General features: G+C 50.0%; 1 protein-coding gene across 1 annotated transcript; it reads left to right on the forward strand.

The window, feature by feature from the left end:
* Positions 1-236: 236 nt before the first annotated feature.
* Positions 237-812, forward strand: LOC148592124 (olfactory receptor 14A2-like). Its single transcript, XM_088535614.1, has one exon. It carries the CDS (start codon positions 237-239, stop codon positions 810-812), a length of 576 nt encoding a protein of 191 aa, XP_088391740.1.
* Positions 813-20,370: the final 19,558 nt, after the last annotated feature.

Below are 20,370 nucleotides of genomic sequence, written 5' to 3' on the forward strand. Positions count from 1 at the left end.
TCCTGGCCAACGGCCTCATCATCACAGCTGTAGCCTGCGACCACCGCCTCCACACCCCCATGTACTTCTTCCTTCTCAACCTCTCCCTCCTCGACCCGGGCTCCATCTCCACCACTGCCCCCAAATCCATGAGCATTTCCCTTTGGAACAACAGGGCCATTTCCTACTCAGGATGTGCTGCCCAGATCTTCCTGTTAGCAATCTTGTTTTCAGCAGAGTTTTCTCTCCTCACAGTCATGGCCTATGACCGCTACGTTGCCATCTGCAGACCCCTGCACTATGGGACCCTCATGGACAGCAGAGCTTGTGTCAAAATGGCAGCAACTGCCTGGGCCAGTGGCTTTCTTAATGCTCTTGTGCAGACTGGGAACACATTTTCCATACCACTCTGCCAAGGAAATGTGGTGGAACAGTTCTTCTGCGAGATCCCAAAGATCCTCAGGCTCTCCTGCTCAGAATCCTACCTCAGGGAAGTTGGCTTTCTTGGGGTTAGTACCTGTTTAGTCTTTGGGTGTTTCGCTTTCATTGTGGTGTCCTACGTGCAGATCTTCAGAGCTGTGCTGAGGATCCCTTCTGAGCAGGGCCGGCACAAAGCCTTTTCCATGTGCCTCCCACACCTGGCCGTGGTCTCCCTGTTTGTCAGCACTGGCATGTTTGCCTACCTGAAGCCCCCTTCCATCTCCTCCCCAGGTCTGGATCTGGTGGTGGCCGTTCTGTACTCAGTGCTGCCTCCAATACTGAACCCTCTCATCTACAGCCTAAGGAATGAGGAGCTCAAGAATGCCCTAAGGAAACTCATCCAGCAGGTCTAGTGCCAGCAACACATCTGTCCTAGGGGATTTGGCATTAAGGATACGTGTTGTTCATTTATTTCTTGCTTGCTTTTTTTCTCTTATATTCCAGTAAAGGAAAAATATATAGTCTGGTTCATGCTGTTTCTCTGCAGGAATATCTCATTTGAATCTGCCACAGGGACCATGTTGGAGCAGGACGCCAGGCTTCCCCCTTCAGCAGCAAAGAGGGGGGAGACTCTGAGCCCCACTAAGCAACCTCCAAAGTCTCCCATGCAAGGAGGAGAGTTTCCCTGTGCAGTGTCTCTTCCAGCACTGACTCCAAGAGAGATCAGGGGCACAGAGTCAGGCTCACATGAGTACAGACAGGGTGAGACCATGGCTCCTGTGTCCTTTAGGAGAACTCAGCTCCCCTAGCCACAATCAGGGGGTAATTTTACCTGCTCTCCCTATGGAGGTCATAGTCATGTGTCACCCAGCACTGGTCTCTTCCCTCTACACTGCTCCAACAGTCCAAGTGGGGCATGAGTGGAGGGGAGGAGAGGCTGGATGCAGCGTGTGGGGACAGAGCTCTGCTGCTCAGGGCCACCCCCACACTGCAAGGCATTTCCTTGTTGCACCCTTCAAAGGGCCCGCAGTTTTTCTGGCAACATGTCCACCAACAGCAGCAGGACTTTTTTTTTTCTTCCCTTTTTTTTTTTTTTTCCTTTTCAAGTCTCTTCTCATTTCCACACTGTCCTGCTGTGCACTCAAATGTATATTTGTCCTAAGTGCTCTTGTAACATGGTGCTTCCTGGTACATTTCTGTGATCTCAGGAAGAACTAGGGCCTGGGTACCCTTATGCCAAACCTGGCCTACACATGAACATTTACGATAATAAAAGAGCATCTCCCCTGTGATTTGCCTCAAGTGTGGCCTTTCTTCACAGATGGATCTCAAAGGGGTCTCGTGTTCTGCTTGTGGACTCCATAGGCTCTAGGGGACGAGCTCCAAGGATGTTTGATCTGTGTGATCTCCTAGGGACCGAGGGCAGCACTCGGAGTTCATCTCTCATTGGCCAGTGCCAATGGAGATGGGAAATAATTGTTTCTGAATCACCCGCAGCAGATGGTCTCACAGGTGACAGTGCTGATGGGATTTGTCCTCCATCCTTCTGGAGGAGAATCTCCAGGGGATCCCCAGGAGAGCTTAGAGGATCTCCACAGTCCAAGTGAGGGCTGTGAGTGGAGCCTCACAAAATGAGGGATGGTCCACCATGGAGTAACCAGAAGGCAGATCTTTAAATCCAGGTGCACGTGAGGAAAGGAGGGCTCTCAGCCCTTGGAGAGGCAGTGAGGACCCAAGAGGGCAAGGGAAGCGGCACTGGAGGGTGAATCCTGCTGTGAAACACCAGAGATGGGAGCTAGTGCCCACCCAAACACATCTCCTCCCACTGCAAACACTCTGGGGTCGGGTGTCACCAGTATCGGTGGTGGCAGTCCCAGCCCAACTGGGTCTGCTTCTCTCTCTGACCACCATGGACCATAGTCCCACAGCTGCTCACTCTGCAAAGCAGCACCACCAGAACAGGGCCGGTGCAGGAACAGCCCAGCCAGCACTGAGGACACTGATCTGGGAAAAGGCTCCGTGGGGAGCAGAGATGTCCCAGGAAAGAGGCAGGGTAACATCCTGAGATAGAAAATGCAAAGGAGAGCCAGGTTTCTGTGTACCTTCGAGGAAATTCTCTGTTTTGGTGTGGTCAACTTTGAATAAATTGACTACACTCCTGTTAAAACAATGTTTTAAGGAAGTCTCTAGAGTATCTTCAATGCAATCATTGAAAAAAAGAAAGTCCTACTTTCCAAAATTTCTCACAGCTTTTGCCATTGCCATTTACTCTTTTCTGCTGTCTCATGTCTATCTTAAGCATCACAGTGTAAGAAACCCTGCTGGCGAGTTTTAAAAATAGAGATCCTCCCTTGGTACCTCTGGGAGGAAGGCTGTCCTGTCACCACAGAAATAAGATTTGAGGCTCCCCAAAACATATCGACCTGTGGCCACACTTTGTGCTGTTTCAGCCCCCATGAATTTGATCCTGTCTTGGACCACCCTGAAGCCCTAAATTCCCTCACTGGACTGCCTGGAGAAGAGATGTGACAGTGCAGGAGTGCAGAAGTGTCCTCTCCAGGGCTCTCTTTGAGACATTTTTCAGTCTTTGGCATCATCTGGAGATATTCCTGAAGGATTATCAGCAGGTTTTGGGAAATATCTGGGGGGAAATGAGGTGACTGCTTTCCAGGACATGAAGAGACATCTCCCTGCTCCTCCTGGCTCTGGGATGTGGCTCCAAAGGGCAACACTGGGGAGCACATGAGCAGTGCCCAGCAGAGCCTGGGCCATACAGGGAAGGGAGGGCACCACTCTGGCACCAGGGAGACCTCCTTGTGATGACGCACATCTCACTGTGACCTCGGATCGTGTCACTGGGAGCTCAGCAGGTCACTGCCACGGAGATAGAAGAGCTAGGCAGGGAGGAGAGACGTGTCCTTGCACATGCTGCAAAGCGGTGACCTCCCTTCATATCTGTGCTATCACACAACTCTCCTCTGGCCTAACCCTAATCCTAATCCACAACCCTAAAACCCTAACCCCTAACCTGTTTCTAACCTAAGCACAAACCTAAAACCCCAACTAACCATAACACCCTAACCCCAAAACCCTAAGACTAAACTCTCCAAACCCTAAACCCCCAAACGCTAATCCCAAACCCTCTCACCCTCTAACACTAAACACTCTAATCCTAACCCCACCTCTAACCTGTAACCCTCTAACAGTCACCCCGAAACTCTCTAACCCTAACCCAAACCCCTAATCCTCTAACCATCACCCTAAACCCTCTAACCCTTAATCCTCTAGCCCTAAATCTTCAAACGCTAAATTCTCAAACCCTCTAACCCCTAACCCTCTAACCCTAACAAGCTCACCCCCCAACCCTGACCCATAACCTTCTAACCCTAACTCTCTAACCCTAAACCCTCTAACCCTAACCGTAAACTCTCTCACACTCCAACCCTCTAACGCAAAAACATCTAGCCCTAAACCGTCTACCCTAAACCTAAACCCTCTAACTCTAAACCCTCTAACTCTAACAGTAAACTCTAAACCCTCCAAAACTAACCCCTAACTCTCTAACTCTCTTACTCTATAACCTCTATCCCCTCTAACTCTAACCCTAAACCCTCTAACCCTGAACTCTCTAACCCTAAACTCTTTGACCTTCTAACAGTAAACCCTAAACCCTTTAACTCTAACCCCTAACTCTCTAATCCTAAACCCTCTAACCCTGACCCTAAACCTGCAAACTCTAACCTGCTAACCCTAAACGCCCTAGTCCTAAACCCTCCAACCCGAAACTCTCGAACCTTTCAAACTTCTAACTCTACCCCTAAACATTCTTCCCTAAACCCTCCCACTCTCTACAGCTAATCCTCCTTCCCTCTAATCCTAACCCTAAGATCTCTAACCCTCTCACCCTAAAACTTCTAACACTAAACCCTCTAACTCTAACTCTGTAACCCTAACTCTAAACCCTCTGACCCTAAATACTAACCCTTCTAATCCATAACCCTAATCCTTAAGGCCTCTAACCCATAACCCTAACCCCTGTAACCCTAATCCTAACTCTCTAACCCTAACACTAAACCCTAAGACTCTAACCCTGCCCCTAATCCCTCTAACCCTCTAACTTTAAACACCCTAAACCGCTAACCCTCAACCCTCTAACCCCCTTAACCCTAAACCCTCTTAACCCTCTACCCTCTCTACTCCTAACCCTATAACCCACTAACCCTAACACTCTAAGCTAACAAAACCCGCTATCACTATAAGCCCTAAACCACTGACCCCGTAACCTCCTAACTCTAACCGCCTAATGCCCTAAACCTAACCCTTAAACCCAAACCCATAACTCCTATACCCTCTAAATCTAAACCTTCAGCCCCCTTAACTCACAAACCCTCTTAACCTTTCAATAGTAAACCCTAAACCCTCTAACCCTAACCCTGAGCCCTAACTCTCTAACCCTAAACCTAAGCCTAATCATTCTACCACAACCCTAAACTCTAAACCTTCCATACCCAATCTCTCCAACCCTCTAACCCAAACCTGAAACCCTAAGCAGTCTAGTCCTCTAACCCTAAACTCTCTAACTCTAAACCCTCTAACCCTCTAACCATCTATGCCCAACGCCTGCACCCTCTAACATCTACACCCTCTAACCCTAATCCCTAACCCTCTAACCCTCTAACTCTAAACCGTCTAACCCAACCCCCACCCCCTAAACCTTCTAACACTCTAACCCTAAGCCCTAACCCTAAATACCCTAACCCTCTAACCCCAACCCTTTTACCACAACCTTATAACCCCACAGCCTCTCATCATAAATGATAAACAAACTAAACTTAACCCTACACCCTAACCATCTAACCCTACCCTTTAACCATAACTGTAAATCCTAAACATCTAACCCCAAACCCTAACTCCTCTAACCCACTAACCCTAATGCCTCTAACCCATAATCCTAAATATTTAGCCCTCTAACACAAAAGTCTAAACATTAACCACTCTAACCTCTCTAACCCTAATGCTAAACCCCCTAACACTAACACTAAACCCTACCATTCCAACCCTAACATTAAACCCTCTAACCCATTACCCTTAAACACCCTCAGCCCTCTGACCTCCTCATCCCTCAAACCCCCTCAGGCCTCTTACCCCCCAGTCCTAACCCTTACCCCTAACCCCTTCACCTTCTACCCCCCTTCACCCTCTACCCCCCTTCACCCTCTACCCCTCTTCACCCTCCAATCCTCTACCCCTAAACACCTAACCATCTAACCCTAACCCCCTAACACCCTAACCCTCTTAACTGACTCCCTAACTCCCTAAACATAACCTTTACCTGGAACTGCTAACCCCTAAACCCTCTAACCCCCCATATCCTCTAACCCCCTAAACCCTAGATATCTAACCCTAAACCCTACCCCTCTAACTCTAAACCCTTTAACCCTAACCCCACCCATAAACCCTAACCCTCTAACAGTAATCCCTAAACTCTCTAACCCTCTAATCAACCCTAACCCTCAATCCCCTATCCCCCTAATCCTCTAACCCCCTGACCTCCTAAACCTCTAATACTAAACCTAACCCCTCTAACCTTAATCCTTCAAACTCATAATCCTAAACCCTAACCCCTCTAACCCCTAAACCCTCATCCCCCTAATCCTCCAACTTTAAACCCTTAGCTCGCTAGCCCTCTAACTTTAAACCCTAACCCCTCTAACCCGAACCATAAACCCTCTAACCCTAATGCTAAACCGTAACACTCTAAACCTAATGCTAAATCATCTACACCCTTAAACAACCAACCTGCTAACCGTCAGCCCTCTAACCCCCTCAGCCCTCTATCCCCCTTAGCCCTCTAACTCTAATGCCCTAATCCCCTAATCATAACCTTTACCACTAACCCATAAACTCTCTAGCCATCTTAGCCATAAACTCCTTAACTCTAAACCCCCTTAATCCTCCACACCTAAACCCTAAACATCAAACCTTAAACACTCTGACCCTAAACCCTAACCCTCTAACCCTAAACCCCAATTCCTCTAACCCTAGACCCTCTAACTCCCTTAATCCTAAACCTCCTTAACCTTCTAACTGCTAAAACCTCTAAACCTAAACCCTAAACCTTTAACCTGAAACCCTAACATTCTAGCAGTAACCATAAATCCTAAACTCACTAACCCTAACCCCTAACCATAACCTCAAACCCTCTAACACAAAAAACTCTAACCCTTAACCCCTAAAACTTCTAAACCTCTACCTCTAAACCCTAAACATCTCACCCTAGAGCCCTAAACCCTCTAGCCCTAAACACCAAGCCCCTCTACCCCAGCCTCTCTTCCCCAATGTCTCTACCCGTCTAATCCTAAACCAAAATCCTCTGCCCCTAAAGCCTAAAAACTAAAGCCTCTAAACTTAGCCCTAAACCCCCTAACCCTCTATCACCCTAACCTCCTAAATCTAACCCTTACTCCTAAATCCTAAGAGCTCTAACACTTAACCCTAAACATCCTTCACCCTAAATCCCCTTCAACCACTTAACTCTAAACCCCTAAACATCTAACCTAAAACCCTAACCCGAAACTCGCAACCTTAAACCCCCTAATCCCAATCCCACTAACTCTCTAACCCCTTTACCCTCTAAAACTCCTAACCCTTTTACCAAAACCTTTTAACCCTACAACCTCTAACCCTAAACTCTAAATACACTAACTTTAACCCCACACTCTAACCATCTAACCCTACCCTCTAAGCATAACCCTAAACTCTAAACATCCAACCCTAAATCCTAAACCCTCTAACCCTAATCCCTCTAACCCATTATCCTAAACATTAATCCCTCTAACCCGTAACCCTAAACCCTAATCCTAACACCCCTGACCCTAACACTAAACTCTAACCCCCTAACCCTAACACTAAACCTGCTAACCCTCTATGCTTAAACCCCTTAACCTGCCAATGCTCTGATCTCTAACCCTCTCAGCTCTGTAACCCCCTCAGCCCTCTAACCCCCTCATCCTAATCCTTCACCCTCTACCCTCCTTCACCCTCTACCCTCCTTCACCCTCTGACTCTCTATGCCTGAACATCTAACCCTAAACCCTCTCACTCTCTAACCCTAAACCCCTAAGCCCCTAACCTTTAACCCTAAATCCCTAACACTCTAACCCTAACCCCCTACACCTCTAAACCTAACCTGTACTCGGAACCCCTAAACCCTCTGACCCTAAACCCTCTAAGCCTAACCCCTAAATCCTAACCCATAACCCCTAAACCCCCTAACTCGCAACCCCTTAATCCTCTATTGCTAACCCTAACCCCTCTAAGCCCCTCTAACCTTAATCCTTCAAATCCATAACTCTAAACCCTAAACCCTCTAGCCTCTCTAAACCCTAAACACTCATCTAACCCTCCAACTTTAAAGCCCTCAAGACCTCTAACTTTAAAACCTAACTTCTCTAACCCTAATCATAAACCCTCTAACCCTAATGCTAAACCCTAACACTCTAAACCTAAGACTAAATCCTCTATCTACCCTTAAAATTCCAACCCACTAACCCTGTCATCTAACCCCCTCAGCCCTCTAACCTCCTTAGCCCTCTGACTTTAACTCCCTAATCCCCTAATCCTAGCCCTGACCACTAACCCCTAAACTCTCTAAGCATCCTAACCCTAACCCCTTTAACATTCTAACCCACTTAACCCTCTCCACCTAAACCCTAACCCTCCAACCCAAAAGCCTAAACCCTCTAACTCCCTTAACCCTCTAACCCCCTTAACTCTCTAAACCTAAACCCCTAACAGCAAACATCTAATCCAAAACCCTAACCAACACTAACTATAAATTCTAAACTCACTAACCCTAACTCGTAACCATAATCTTAAACCCTCTAACACTAAAACCTCCCACCCTAATCCCCTAAAACTTCCAAAACCCTACCCCTAAACCCTAAACATCTAACCTAAACCATAAACCCTATAGACTTCTACCCGCCTTCACCCTCTAAGCCTCTACCTCTAAACATCTAACCCTATACCCTCTAGCTTTAAACCCTCTAGCCCTAAACCCCTAGCCCCTCTACCCCTAACACATCTACCCCTCTAATTCTAACCCTAAACCCTCTACCTCTAAAACCTAGACACTCTAAACGTAACCATAAACCCTCTAACCCCCAACCTCCTAAAACTAACCTTTATTCCTAAGCCCTAAACCCTCTAACCTTTATCCCTAAACCCCCTTCACCCTAAACCCCCGTCACCCTAAACCCCCTTCACCCCCTTAAGCCTCTACCCCTGAACATCTGACCCGAAACCCTAACCCGAAACCCTCTAACCCCAAATCCTCTAACCATAGCCCTCTTAACCCCTTGAACTGCCTAACCCCCTAACCCTAACCCCACCCTTAACCCCAAACCCTCTAACCCTAACCCCAAACCTTCTAACCCTTTGCCCTCTAATCCTTAACGCTAAACCTCCCAACCTCTATTTCTAACCCTAAACCCTCTAGCCCTGTAACACCCCTAACCCTAAACCCTTACCCCTCTAACCTCTCTAACCTCTATAACTCCCCTAAAGCCTCTAACCTAAAACCTTACCTATAAACTGTCTAACCCCCTAAACCATCTAACCCTTCTGATGCTCTAACCCTAAACAAGATAACGCTAAATCCTAACCATCTAACTGTAACCCCAAACCCTCTAGTCTAACCCCTCAACCCTCTAACACTAACCCTAAGGCCTCTAACGCCCTAAACCTAACTCCTAGGCCCCCCAGCTCTACACCCTTACCCCTAAACCATCTAGCCCCCTTAACCCCAACCCCCTTAGTCCTAACCTCCTTAAGCCTCTAGCCCTAACCGCCTTAATCTTCTAACATTAACCCTAACATTTAGGGTTAATTAGAAGGTTCCTTTACCCTAACCACAACTAACCCTAAACATTTAACTCCTCGAACTCTCCAACACTCTAATCCTAAGCAATCTAATGCTAAATCCTAAACATCTAACTGTAACCCTAACCCCTCTAACCCTAACTCCTCTAACCATCTAATACCAACCCTAACACCACTAATCCCACTAACCCATAGCCTTAAACCCTAAACCCTCTAAACAATAACCCTAAACCCTTAGCCCTCTAGCCCTCTAATGTCAAACCCTAACTCCAATGCTAAACCTGCTTACCCTAACACTAAACCCTAACGCTAAACCCTCTAAACCTCTAACCCACCCCAGGTCCCTAACTCCCTAATCCTAACCCTTACCCGAACCCCTAAAGCCCTCTATCTCTAAAACCCTAAATCCTGGCCTGCCCCCCACACTGAATATACCACACATGAATATATCAAGTCGATTACACATACCCTGACCAACCACCACTCCAGGCCATCTCTGCCACACTCACTCTACTACAACCAACTCCCACGTGCAAGGCAGCTGCAGCCCCAAACTGAAAGGCACACACACAAACAATGGCATGCTAACTGAGGAAAATCCTCTGCAATCCTCTAACCTTATCCCTAAAACCCTAAACCCTAACCCTCTACCCCTAAAACCTCTGAACCTCTACCCCCTAAAACCTAAACACTCTTACCCTAAACCCTCTAAACCTAACCCCAAACCCGCTAACCCTCTACCCCTAAACGCTAAACATCTAACCCTAAACACTCAAACCCTCTAAACCTCTAACTCTAACCCCACTTCTAAACCTCCAACTCTAACTCCAAACCCTCTAACCTCTAAAAAGTTACATTAATACATTTTTCTACACTGCAAACGACTCTTACTGCACGCACACACACAATACTGTCTGCCAGAAAGCCCTAAACCACCACAGCAGTGCCGCTTGGATGTTCTGGGCAAGCCCAAACACCTCTGACCGTGGCAAAAAGGGGCCACCCAAGCTCAAAAGATTGATGCAAAAGATACCAGCAATAAAGAGCCTAGGCCTTGACAAGATGGGAAACAAATGATGAGGTCAATAAATTTCAAGGTAAAGCAGGGGCAGCACAAGGCAAAGCAGGGGCATGACACAACCCTTGGGACCAATATGCACAAAGCAGAATGTCATTGAGAAAACTCACTGACCACAACACTCTCCTTCCAACAACTCCCTAGTTCACCCTTATTATTGGAACATGACCTTTGCTTCCTCTCTCTCTCTTTTGGGGCCCCTGGGAATTCTGCTCTACATTTGAAAAATCAATACAAATTGCCACCGTACCAACTGACTGATGCCTGTCCCCCACACTGAATATACCACACATGAATATATCAAGTCGATTACACATACTCTGACCAACCACCACTCCAGGCCATCTCTGCCACACTCACTCTACTACAACCAACTCCCACATGCAAGGCAGCTGCAGCCCCAAACTGAAAGGCACACACACAAACAACAGCATGCTAACTGAGGAAAATCCTCTGCAAAAAGAAGCACTACTGCACAGAAGATACTTTATGTTCCAGAAAAGAAAGAACACGAATGACCTCAAGACCTGTGCAAAACAGTGCGCAGACACAACACACAGCATAGAAACACAGGCTGGAGCTGCCTGCCTTAGTGCTCCCGCACATTCTCCTGCTCAACACCCAAAACACCTGCCTTGCACACCCCTCATCCACAAGAGGCATCCGCACTAGACAGTCTGGCAGCTGAGACACACACTGAAATCACCAACTCAAGCCACACACCCAAGCCACCCCAACACTTTCTACATCGCCACTTAGCTTTTGCAGTGCGCAGGGTCAGCACAGGACTTCAGTTTGCAGACACACTTTAAAAGACTGTTTTGGATTGCGTTTGTCTTGACATTGTTGCCAAACCATTTAAGACATCTTGACCTCGGCATTCTGTCTCTGGGAAGACTGTGATATCAGCTCGAGGTGTTTTATCTCCATACAGTTTACAACTTCTTGGCCTTGGCATCCTGTCTCTGGGGAGATCAGCTCAATACTCAAATAATGCTCAGCAGTGCCTACTGAGCGGCACTTACACTTGAGTTGAGTAAAGAGGAGCACCAGAGCACACCGCATGTACGAAAGTGGGGGAACTCTTCAGGAACTGGGACATAAAAGGACTGCATATCCCCACCACCACACACACATACATGTGCAGCTTCTTTTCCTGAACTCTCCTTCAAGAGATCATCACCTGCACTGAGGCAGAGTCAATGAAACATAGCTGGAATGGTGGTGGTGGGAACTAATCTTGCTGCATCTCTCCCACTTGCTTGTTCGTCTTTCTTTTTCCCTCCTTCTCTCTGTCCTACTGCGGTTATGAGAATAAAGTTTACAAGGTTGTATGGCATTTGACCCCATTTGTGTCTTAATCTCACTCTTGGGATCGTATCGAAATCTGCCACGACAGCGGATCAGGACACTGATGTGCCTGCCATGCAGGGCTGCGCACATGTCACTTTGCTGTGATTTATGCTCTAGTATAGCCTGTGGTTATACCTGCAGAGACAGGTCGCCCTCCTCAGGGTAGGATCCTCTCTCTGCTCAGCTGCATGGGCCTGTAGGCTTCATTGAAATATCTGACCAAGATGGGCTCAGGTGCTCTAAATGCACATATGTGGTTCCATTTCAGCTGGCCAAGGATACCCTCCTTGCCCCTATGGCCACCAGCTGATGCTTGGGAAGGATGTGCATCTCTCGGTCTTGTTCCAAGAGAACTTGCAGACCCTTGCATGTGCCTTGGATCATCCCTGGCACCTCAGGCATCACAACGTGTCATTATCCGAGCAGCTGACTCCTACCTTCTATCTCTACTGATTAGGGACAAGGGTTTCATAAGGGACGTCCATGCAAATATCTCTTTCACACTCGCCTATACTTAGACAAAAGTAATCTCATGTCCTGTGGGTCTCTGGTGTGCATAGGAGGGACACAAATGCCCCTACAGCCTGAAAGCTTCTGGAGAGTCATGGCTCCTGTCTGCACCCCATCGTGGTCAGTCCTGCTCTGCAGGACTTGATTTGGCCTCAGAAGAGAGTGTGTGCAGACAGAAGATGAGCCATGGCAGAGTGCGTGGGCTGACACCAGGGTAGAACCTAGGTCAGATGGAATGAGACGATAAGCTCAAGCTGCTCCTTTCCGCCTTCAGGCAGGAGGTGACACACCTAGGGGCGCTCCTGAGAGTGACACAAGAGAGGGAACACTGGGAGCTGCAGAGCTTGGCACCTACCATCTGCTTTGGGTCTGGGAGACCTGGCAGGTGGTGCCGCTGGCTGTGGCCCCTGAGAGACCCCCCAGCCCCACTAACAGCACTGAGTCCCCTTCCACAATGACAGGAGCTTCTGGAGTGTCCTGGCTCCCATCTACCCCATTCCTGCCCTGGCCCAGCTCTGCTGCCCTGCACGTGGCCCCTGTGCAGGCACTGTCCAGCACCTGGTGCGAGCCGAGGCAGGGAAACATCTGCTCAGCAGGGTTCCCATGAGAGCCCTCAGTGCCCCTTCCCCTAGCACTGCCTGCCCAGCGGCCTCCCACCAGCCCCCAGCCCCTGTGCACTCCTGCTCCTGTCCCCCTGGGCTGGGCAGAAGGCCGTGCTGAGAGCTCTGCTGGGCTCTGGGCCCACAGAGAGTCCAGGCAGGGTGGCCATTCCCCCCACACAGGTGCTGGGCCAGACAGGCACACGGAGCTGGGCACATCCAAACAGGAGCCCTCCCGGGACCATGGGGAATGAGCAATGCTGGGAATGGCTGCTGCGAGGGGCTGGGGCAGGGGCTGGGAGTTGTTTCTCATGCCAGTTTCTCCTCTCTCTTCCCTCCCCAAAAAATAGTAGTGTGGGCTCGATGTTTGTTCCGACACACCCTGCTTGAAGGTCCCCATGGCAGGAGGATGGTCTACTGGCCCAGTAGGCAGCTCCAGCATCATCTCTGAATTCTCCCTGCCAGCCCTGCAGAGGAGCCAGGGGAGGGCTCGTCCTCCCAGGGCTCACAGCTGCACACACAGTCCTCCACCTCGGCATGGACCTTCTTGGAATGTGACCTCTGGAGCAATGGGCAGCAGGCAGAGTGCGGGAGATTGTCTCAAGGACGTGTGCTGGGGGTAGGTCCTCAGAGACAGCAGCAAACTGATGTGTCTCCTGGGTCATGCTTCCTTCAGTACAGGTCTCTGAAAGGGGTCTTAGCCTTATATTTGGTGCCATCCTTCAGGAGGGTTGATGCCCCTATGAGCTAAGAGGATGGACAGCATTGATCCTTCTTCATCTGCTTCCCAGGCCATGGGGTGGGCCAGCACAGCAGGGTTGTCTGGCTCTCATACCCACACCCTGAGTATTGTCTTGGAGCTTGCTGTAGTGCACCAGTATTGTCTTGGAGTCAATGTCAGCATTTTTCTCTCTAAGACCCCTTCACATTCAGTTCCACTTCCTTGTCATTTCAGACAATCCCTCCTCTGATTCTGTTGCCTGTTCCCACCATTCCCTTCCCTGTTCTCCCAGCAAGACCCTGAGCTCATGGTGCTGCTTCCCGGAGCAAAGGGGCAGTTGAGCACACAGGGATCAGGAGGTGTCTCCATGGTTGCTGTTCTGCTCCGGGAGGGAAGCAGACTCAACCAAAGGGGGTTTGTGGTCGCGATTCCCCCCAGGAGTCTACGGATGTGTCAGGTGCTGGGAGGAACTACGGACATTTCTGAGGGTACTGGCTGTGTCCAGGTGCACCTCTAGATCCTGAGGTCTGCCTTGCCCCCAAAAACCTGCGTTTAGTGTGTTACCTTTAGGTGCCTCCACCTTGGAGGACCTCTCCCCTTGTGAGGCTCCACTCACTGCTCTCCTGGCATCTCCAGCTTCCCCTCCAGAAAGACAGGAATCTGACACTGTGCTTTAACACGTGGCACAGCTCTGGTAATGTAAATGCAGCACCATTCAACCTCTACACTATACCTGGACACTGATAAGTGCTTCCCAAATCCACCCCTTGATCTCTGTAGAGATCATTACAAGATGATGAGTTTTTGATGCTGAACCCATGGAGCAAGCAGCTCAGAAGGCCCTTGTGGTGTGCAGTTTCTTGGGCATATTATTGACACCAGCTTTGAAGGAAGTCAAGCCTTCAGGCATTGCACTGGGCAGAACCTTTTCTATCACATAGGAGCCAGTGAGGGAGCCTGTCCTGATCCAGCATTCATCACAATGTAATGGACTAGGTGAGACAGAGCAGTCTCAGAATAAATACCATGAAACCAAGAATTTGTGTAGCAACATGGTAACAATTATTACTACTAATGAAAGCCACAATAAAAATAACATGAAGAAACAGCGCTCAATCTGGTTGGGATACAGAAAGAGTAATTATGGAGAGAAATGGCAATTTTACCACTGCTGAAAAACATCCATGAAATCACTTTCCTCAAGGCATCCTTGAGCTCCTTGTTCCTCATGCTGTAGATGAGGGGGTTCACTGCTGGAGGCACCACCGAGTACAGAACAGCCAGCACCAGATCCAGAGTTGGGGAGGAGATGGAGGGGGGCTTCAGGTAGGCAAAAAATGCAGTGCTGAGAAACAGGGAGACCACGACCAGGTGCGGGAGGCACATGGAAAAGGCTTTGTGCCGGCCCTGCTCTGAGGGGATCCTCAGCACAGCAGCGAAGATCTGCACGTAGGACACCACAATGAAAGTGAAACACCCAAAGCCTAAGCAGATACTAACCACAAGAAGCTCAACTTCCCTGAGGTAGGAGTGTGAGCAGGAGAGCTTGAGGATCTGAGGGATCTCACAGAAGAACTGCTCCACCACATTGCCTTGGCAGAGGGGAATGGAAAATGTGTTCCCAGTGTTCAGGAGAGCAAGGAGAAAGCCACTGGCCCAGGCAGCTCCTGCCATTCTGACACAAGCTCTGCTGCCCAGGAGGGTCCCGTAGTGCAGGGGTCTGCAGATGGCAACATAGCGGTCATAAGCCATGACTGTGAGGAGATAAAACTCTGCTGACATGAAAAAGGCAAACATAAAGACCTGTACAGCACATCCTGAGTGGGAAATGGCCATGGTGTCCCACAGAGAATTGTGCATGGATTTGGGGACGATGGTGGAGATGGAGCCAAGGTCTGGGAGGGAGAGGTTGAGGAGGAAGAAGTACATGGGGGTGTGGAGGCGGTGGTCGCAGGCTACGGCTGTGATGATGAGGCCGTTGGCCAGGAGGGCAGCCAGGTAGATGGCCAGGAAGAGCGAGAAGTGCAAGAGCTGCAGCTCCTGCGTGTCTGCAAATGGCAGGAGGAGGAACTCGTTGAAGGAACTGCTGTTGGTCATTTTTCTGTCTCCAGGCTTTGTGGACAAAGAAGAAAAGATATTGATGTTACAAAGATTTTTTTCCAGTAAAAAAGCCAATATTCCAGTTCTAATACACCTCCCAAATTGCATCTCTTTACCGAGGGGATCTTTGTGCAGCTCCTTGCTTGAGCTCCAGTTTGGGGTGACTGAATGTGTGATATGAGGAGCAGGAACATCTTCTTGTGGGCTCCATGGACATCTGTCCTGCTCTGAAGTAGTGGGAAGGGGACAACAGGGAGCTCTGAGATTCACAGTTTTTCAGGTGAAATCCTCTTGGCATCTAGAAGAGATTGTCAGCATCTACACCACCTCTTCTAAAAAATGGGTGTTGAGAGCACAGTTTGGAGATTTTGGAGGGGATTTGTTATTTTCTTTGAGTTGCCGCACTCGCCCCTGGGGAATGCTTGTCAAAGGCAGAAATTCTCAGCATTTCTACTGGGAATCCTGTGAGACCTGGATTCATAGTCACCTTGTGCAGAGTGAGGACAGATCATCTGCCTATTTGCCTACGTTCCAGCTGTCGTGTGCCCACACCTCTTCGAGCTGCATGATGATCACTCTGTGTGTTTCCCTAAAACTGTGTGCTTCCCTGAAAAGATTCCCACCCCTGCTAGGAGCAAACAAGTCCAATTTCAGACTCACAGATCTCCAACTTCTCTCCCTTTCTCCCAGCACCTGAAGGAAATCTCCATGTTCCACTTGTAGCCAAGGACACATGGGGCTATTTTTCAGCTGCCCATGAACAGTTTCCAAATACTCTTTCCACACTCTCAGCGTCTGCATATTCCTCACAGGTGTCTTGGACATCAACAGGGACAGCTGGGGACAGCAATGACCCTCTTCTGAGGACATCTCAAAGTCTAGCAGAATATGACAGAGAAATGGTCAGATGAAGGTGCACTGAAGATGGGCTCTGCATAAGGGAGAGTCAGCTCCATCCCTAACCCCATGGATGGCATTTCCTGGAGCTGCACAAGTTAGAGGCGGGCTGGGGACATCTCACTCCCATGCATATTCCTCTCTTCCACAACTTGCAGGGCAGGTGTCCAAACTAGCACTGAAAACCCACCAACCCCAGGGAGCCCAAGAGAAGAACAAGAGCAGCACGGAGAGGAGGGGCAAGAAGGAGCAACAACACCATGACCCTAATGCCAACTCAGGCAAGGAGACGGAGACAGAGGGGCACTCAGGAACACCTTCACCTCACCCAGCAGGACATGTCACCTGCCAGATGGTGACATTGCAGGCAAGGCGCTCGAGTCCCTCTGTCAGCAGGCAGGAAAAATGTCCATAGCAGGAGGGATGTCCCTGTCCTCTCCCGAGGTCTGGACACAAAGGGCAGGATTCATGGCCCAGACCCCAAGGCTGTTGGGGCAGAGAGGCTGCTGGGTGGCGGAGGAGACTTGGAGGGCTTGCTCAGAGGACGGTGTCTGCAATGGAGGGACTGACCATGACTTCCCCAAATCCGTCCTCCCATCGTGATGGACACTTCCCTCTCCTTCCCTGTCCATCTCTGCTGCCCATAGCAGTCCCTGCTGGCATCTTTCTCTGTCCCAACATTTCTTTGGAGTCTATGTTCATAGATCATATGACACCTTTTGTATACTCAGTTCTATTCTGCAAAAACCTCTGGGAACAGAGCACTGTGCAAGGGCATCTCTGTGCAGGTAGTTTGTAAGGAGCAAGTAAAATAAATTCCACAAAGGTGATGCTGATGCTGGCTGCAGGCTAAGGTGGGTTGAAGGGGTTCTGTGAGCATTCTCACAGGCCTACTGATCTCTGAGAGTGAAGGATGGGAGTCCCAGGTCCTTGACAGAACAGATTTTCTCTCTGCTGCAATTAGGGAGAAAATTGAAAGTGCAACCAGCAGGTGAAAAGCTCCTGCCCTTGGAAATAGCCCTTCTCTTGAAATTGCTCTTGGAAAGACCCTTCAGACACATCCTGAGAATGAACTAGAGCAGTGAGCAGACTTCACCCAGACAGCTCTCTCTCAACAGGAGGATGATCCTGCCCGGCTGGGGGCAACCCTGTCACTCAGAGCTTCTCTGGGCAGCACTGACCCTTGCAGGAGCAGAGTCACTGCCCTGGGTGACTCCTAGGGCACAGAGATGCTGCTCTTAGAAACCTGGGTAGACCCGTGTTCATACCCAGCTTCACATCCCTGCAGCTATCTCTGGAAGAAAGGAGCACCCTGCCAAGGTGCATCAGGGAATCCCTGCTCGGAATCATCTCCTCCTCTTGCTATGCCCCTCAGCCAGAGTCTTACCATGCAAGGCTTTGTGAGGACTTCTTCCACAGTGAGCTCTGGTCTGTCCTCCCGCTTCACACTGCTGTTCCCCTCTCGCTGCCTTCTCTCCTCCCCTGTCCGCGGCAGCAGGCAGTGCCCGCAGCCCTGCTGCTCTTGGCACAGGAGCTGCTCCTGCACTCGGCTGTCTCTGGGCAGTGCTGCCAGGCTGCCATGAGCTGCCTCCGTCCCAGGAGCCTGGTCCCGCTCAGGAGCAGAGGCCCAGCTGAACTCACCAATTTCTCTGTCCCCCGTGCCCCCTACTCCTGGGAAAAGTTCACTTCAATAAACTAAAATAATCACCTGTTGTCCTTTGCTAATGATTGGAGATAGATTATTTCAACATGGCAATTTATTGCATCAAAGGATCACTATCTATGCAAGTTGGAAATGTCCCACTCTGGAAGCCTCATTTCACATCCCTTAACTAGACAGAAGACCGAGGAGTGAACAAGTGGGGAGTTCATTGACATATGGTCCAGGTGCTGATTCAGAAATATCAATCTGGGCAGTACCTGTCTAGGCCTTCATCTGAAGTCGTATTCAGATCCCTCCTGTAAACTCCACAAAAACACAAGTGGTGGGATTTCCCTTGCCAAAACTGAAGCGAGCAGAGCACAGCGATCTGCACACAAGCTCCTTCTCAAAGCTCCACTCTAATCACTGGAGATGCAGGGTGAGAGTCAGTAGCTCCCACAGAAACACCTGATGACAGTGGAAGAGACTGAGGAGGGCCAAGGTATGTGACAGTGGAAGAGTTTGAGGGGGTCCAAGCAAGGTGCCAGTGATGGAGCTACTGAGAGACATGCATCATCCTACAGCATGAGCTGGGGTCCAGGTGGGGAATTGCCTTGGCTGTCTGAAATGACCCCAGATGCCAATTACAATGAGAGCATGGGGAAGCTGAGGCATGGGAAGATTCCAGGATTAACCCGCAGCTCTTGTAATTCAGTGCAGACCCTTGATTTGATGGCACAGAAAAGGCTAGGCAGGGCCTTGTAAGATGCCAGGGGTGTCCAGCACAACCACACGTCTCTAGCAGATACAGCAGGGGACCTACAGGAAAACCATGTCCCCTTGGAGTGATTGCTGGGTAAGTGCCCCAGGACATCCTACGTTTCTGTCCTGTACCCAAACACAGACATTCCAGCACTGGCTGTAGGGAAAGCCCATCCCGTCTACATCCAGGGTGCTGCATAAATGGGAGGCACCCCGGCCCTGCCTCGTCTGTGCTCCAGACTCTGCACTCTCAAACCCTTCTAGCTCTCCTCCCCTGAACTCCTCTTCATCCCACCACATGGTATGAACAGGTAATGGGCTAATGAGGACCTCTGGGTGGCTGCATCAAAGGCTGTCAAGGCCCATAGACATCTTCAGTGCCACCTTGTTCTTCCTGAACCAGTGTCAGGCACAGGAGAGAGTGCCCGTTGGTCTGCTTTGTGTGAGAGGAAATGCCCATGGCCAGGAATACGTGTCCCCTCGCTGGAGAAGCTCCTGCCTGCCTATATTGGTCCAGATCTCCTTCCCCACCATCCTCGTGCTCTCCATGCATGTCCCATTCCTGCTGCTGCCTCTGCCTCCAGCCCCACTGCTCACCTCCCTCGTGCGGTCCTGCGCTCCAGGGATCCCGTCCATGGATGAGGATCAGCCGTTCACCTGCTGCTCCTTCTCCATCTCCAGGACTCGCTCTGGGGACAGCCCTGCACAGCCAGCACATTTCCAGCCTGTCCTCTGCACAGACAGACGCGTCCGCACAGTCCATGTCACAGCCCTGTCCTCTGATCAGCTGCTCACACTGAGGGGACCTCATAGGCCCTTGGCTGGGGCTGGTCCTGCTACCGGCCAATCCCGCACGGGGCAGCAGTGACCTCACAATGTGCCCTGGAACCTTCAGCTGGCTCTGGCCTATCAGCAGCAGGGACAGAGGTGATGTCACAAGAAACCTCAGCAACCCAGAGCCTCCTGATGACGTCAAGTCTACAGAGAAGGATGTGACCTCACAGTCACCCTCAGAGCCATATCCCTGCTTTTGGGCTATCAAGGACTGGCCCAGCAGTGACCTCACTACCAATATCCAGGCCATATCCCTGCTTCTGGCCAAACAGGAACAGGCACAGCAGTGACCTCACTAACAAACATCCAGGCCATTTTCCTGCTGCTGGCCTATCAGGTCCTGAGGCAGAAAGGCCAACACAACCAACATGCAAACCATGGGCCTTTTCTGGCTTGTCACCACCGGACACTGAGGTGACATCACAACAGCCTGTGGGAGCTAAGAGCCCCCTCTGGCCTATCCAGAGCAATAAGCGTCCTCAGAGTCAGAATTTGGGGCTATCAAGCACTCAGGCAGAAAGGACCTCAGAGTATGAATGGCAGCCGTGGCCCTGCTGCTGCCATGTCCCGTTCTCACATGGAAGGGACCCTG

Source organism: Tinamus guttatus, unplaced genomic scaffold (genome assembly GCF_059628265.1).
Source record: "Tinamus guttatus ecotype Peru unplaced genomic scaffold, ASM5962826v1 Tinamus_guttatus_pri_ptg000634l, whole genome shotgun sequence".
In the NCBI taxonomy this organism is placed as follows: Eukaryota; Metazoa; Chordata; class Aves; order Tinamiformes; family Tinamidae; genus Tinamus; species Tinamus guttatus.

Bases quoted from the DNA above. Each gene is read 5' to 3' on its own strand.
- LOC148592124 (XM_088535614.1), top strand. From the start codon at position 237: ATGGCCTATGACCGCTACGTTGCCATCTGCAGACCCCTGCACTATGGG.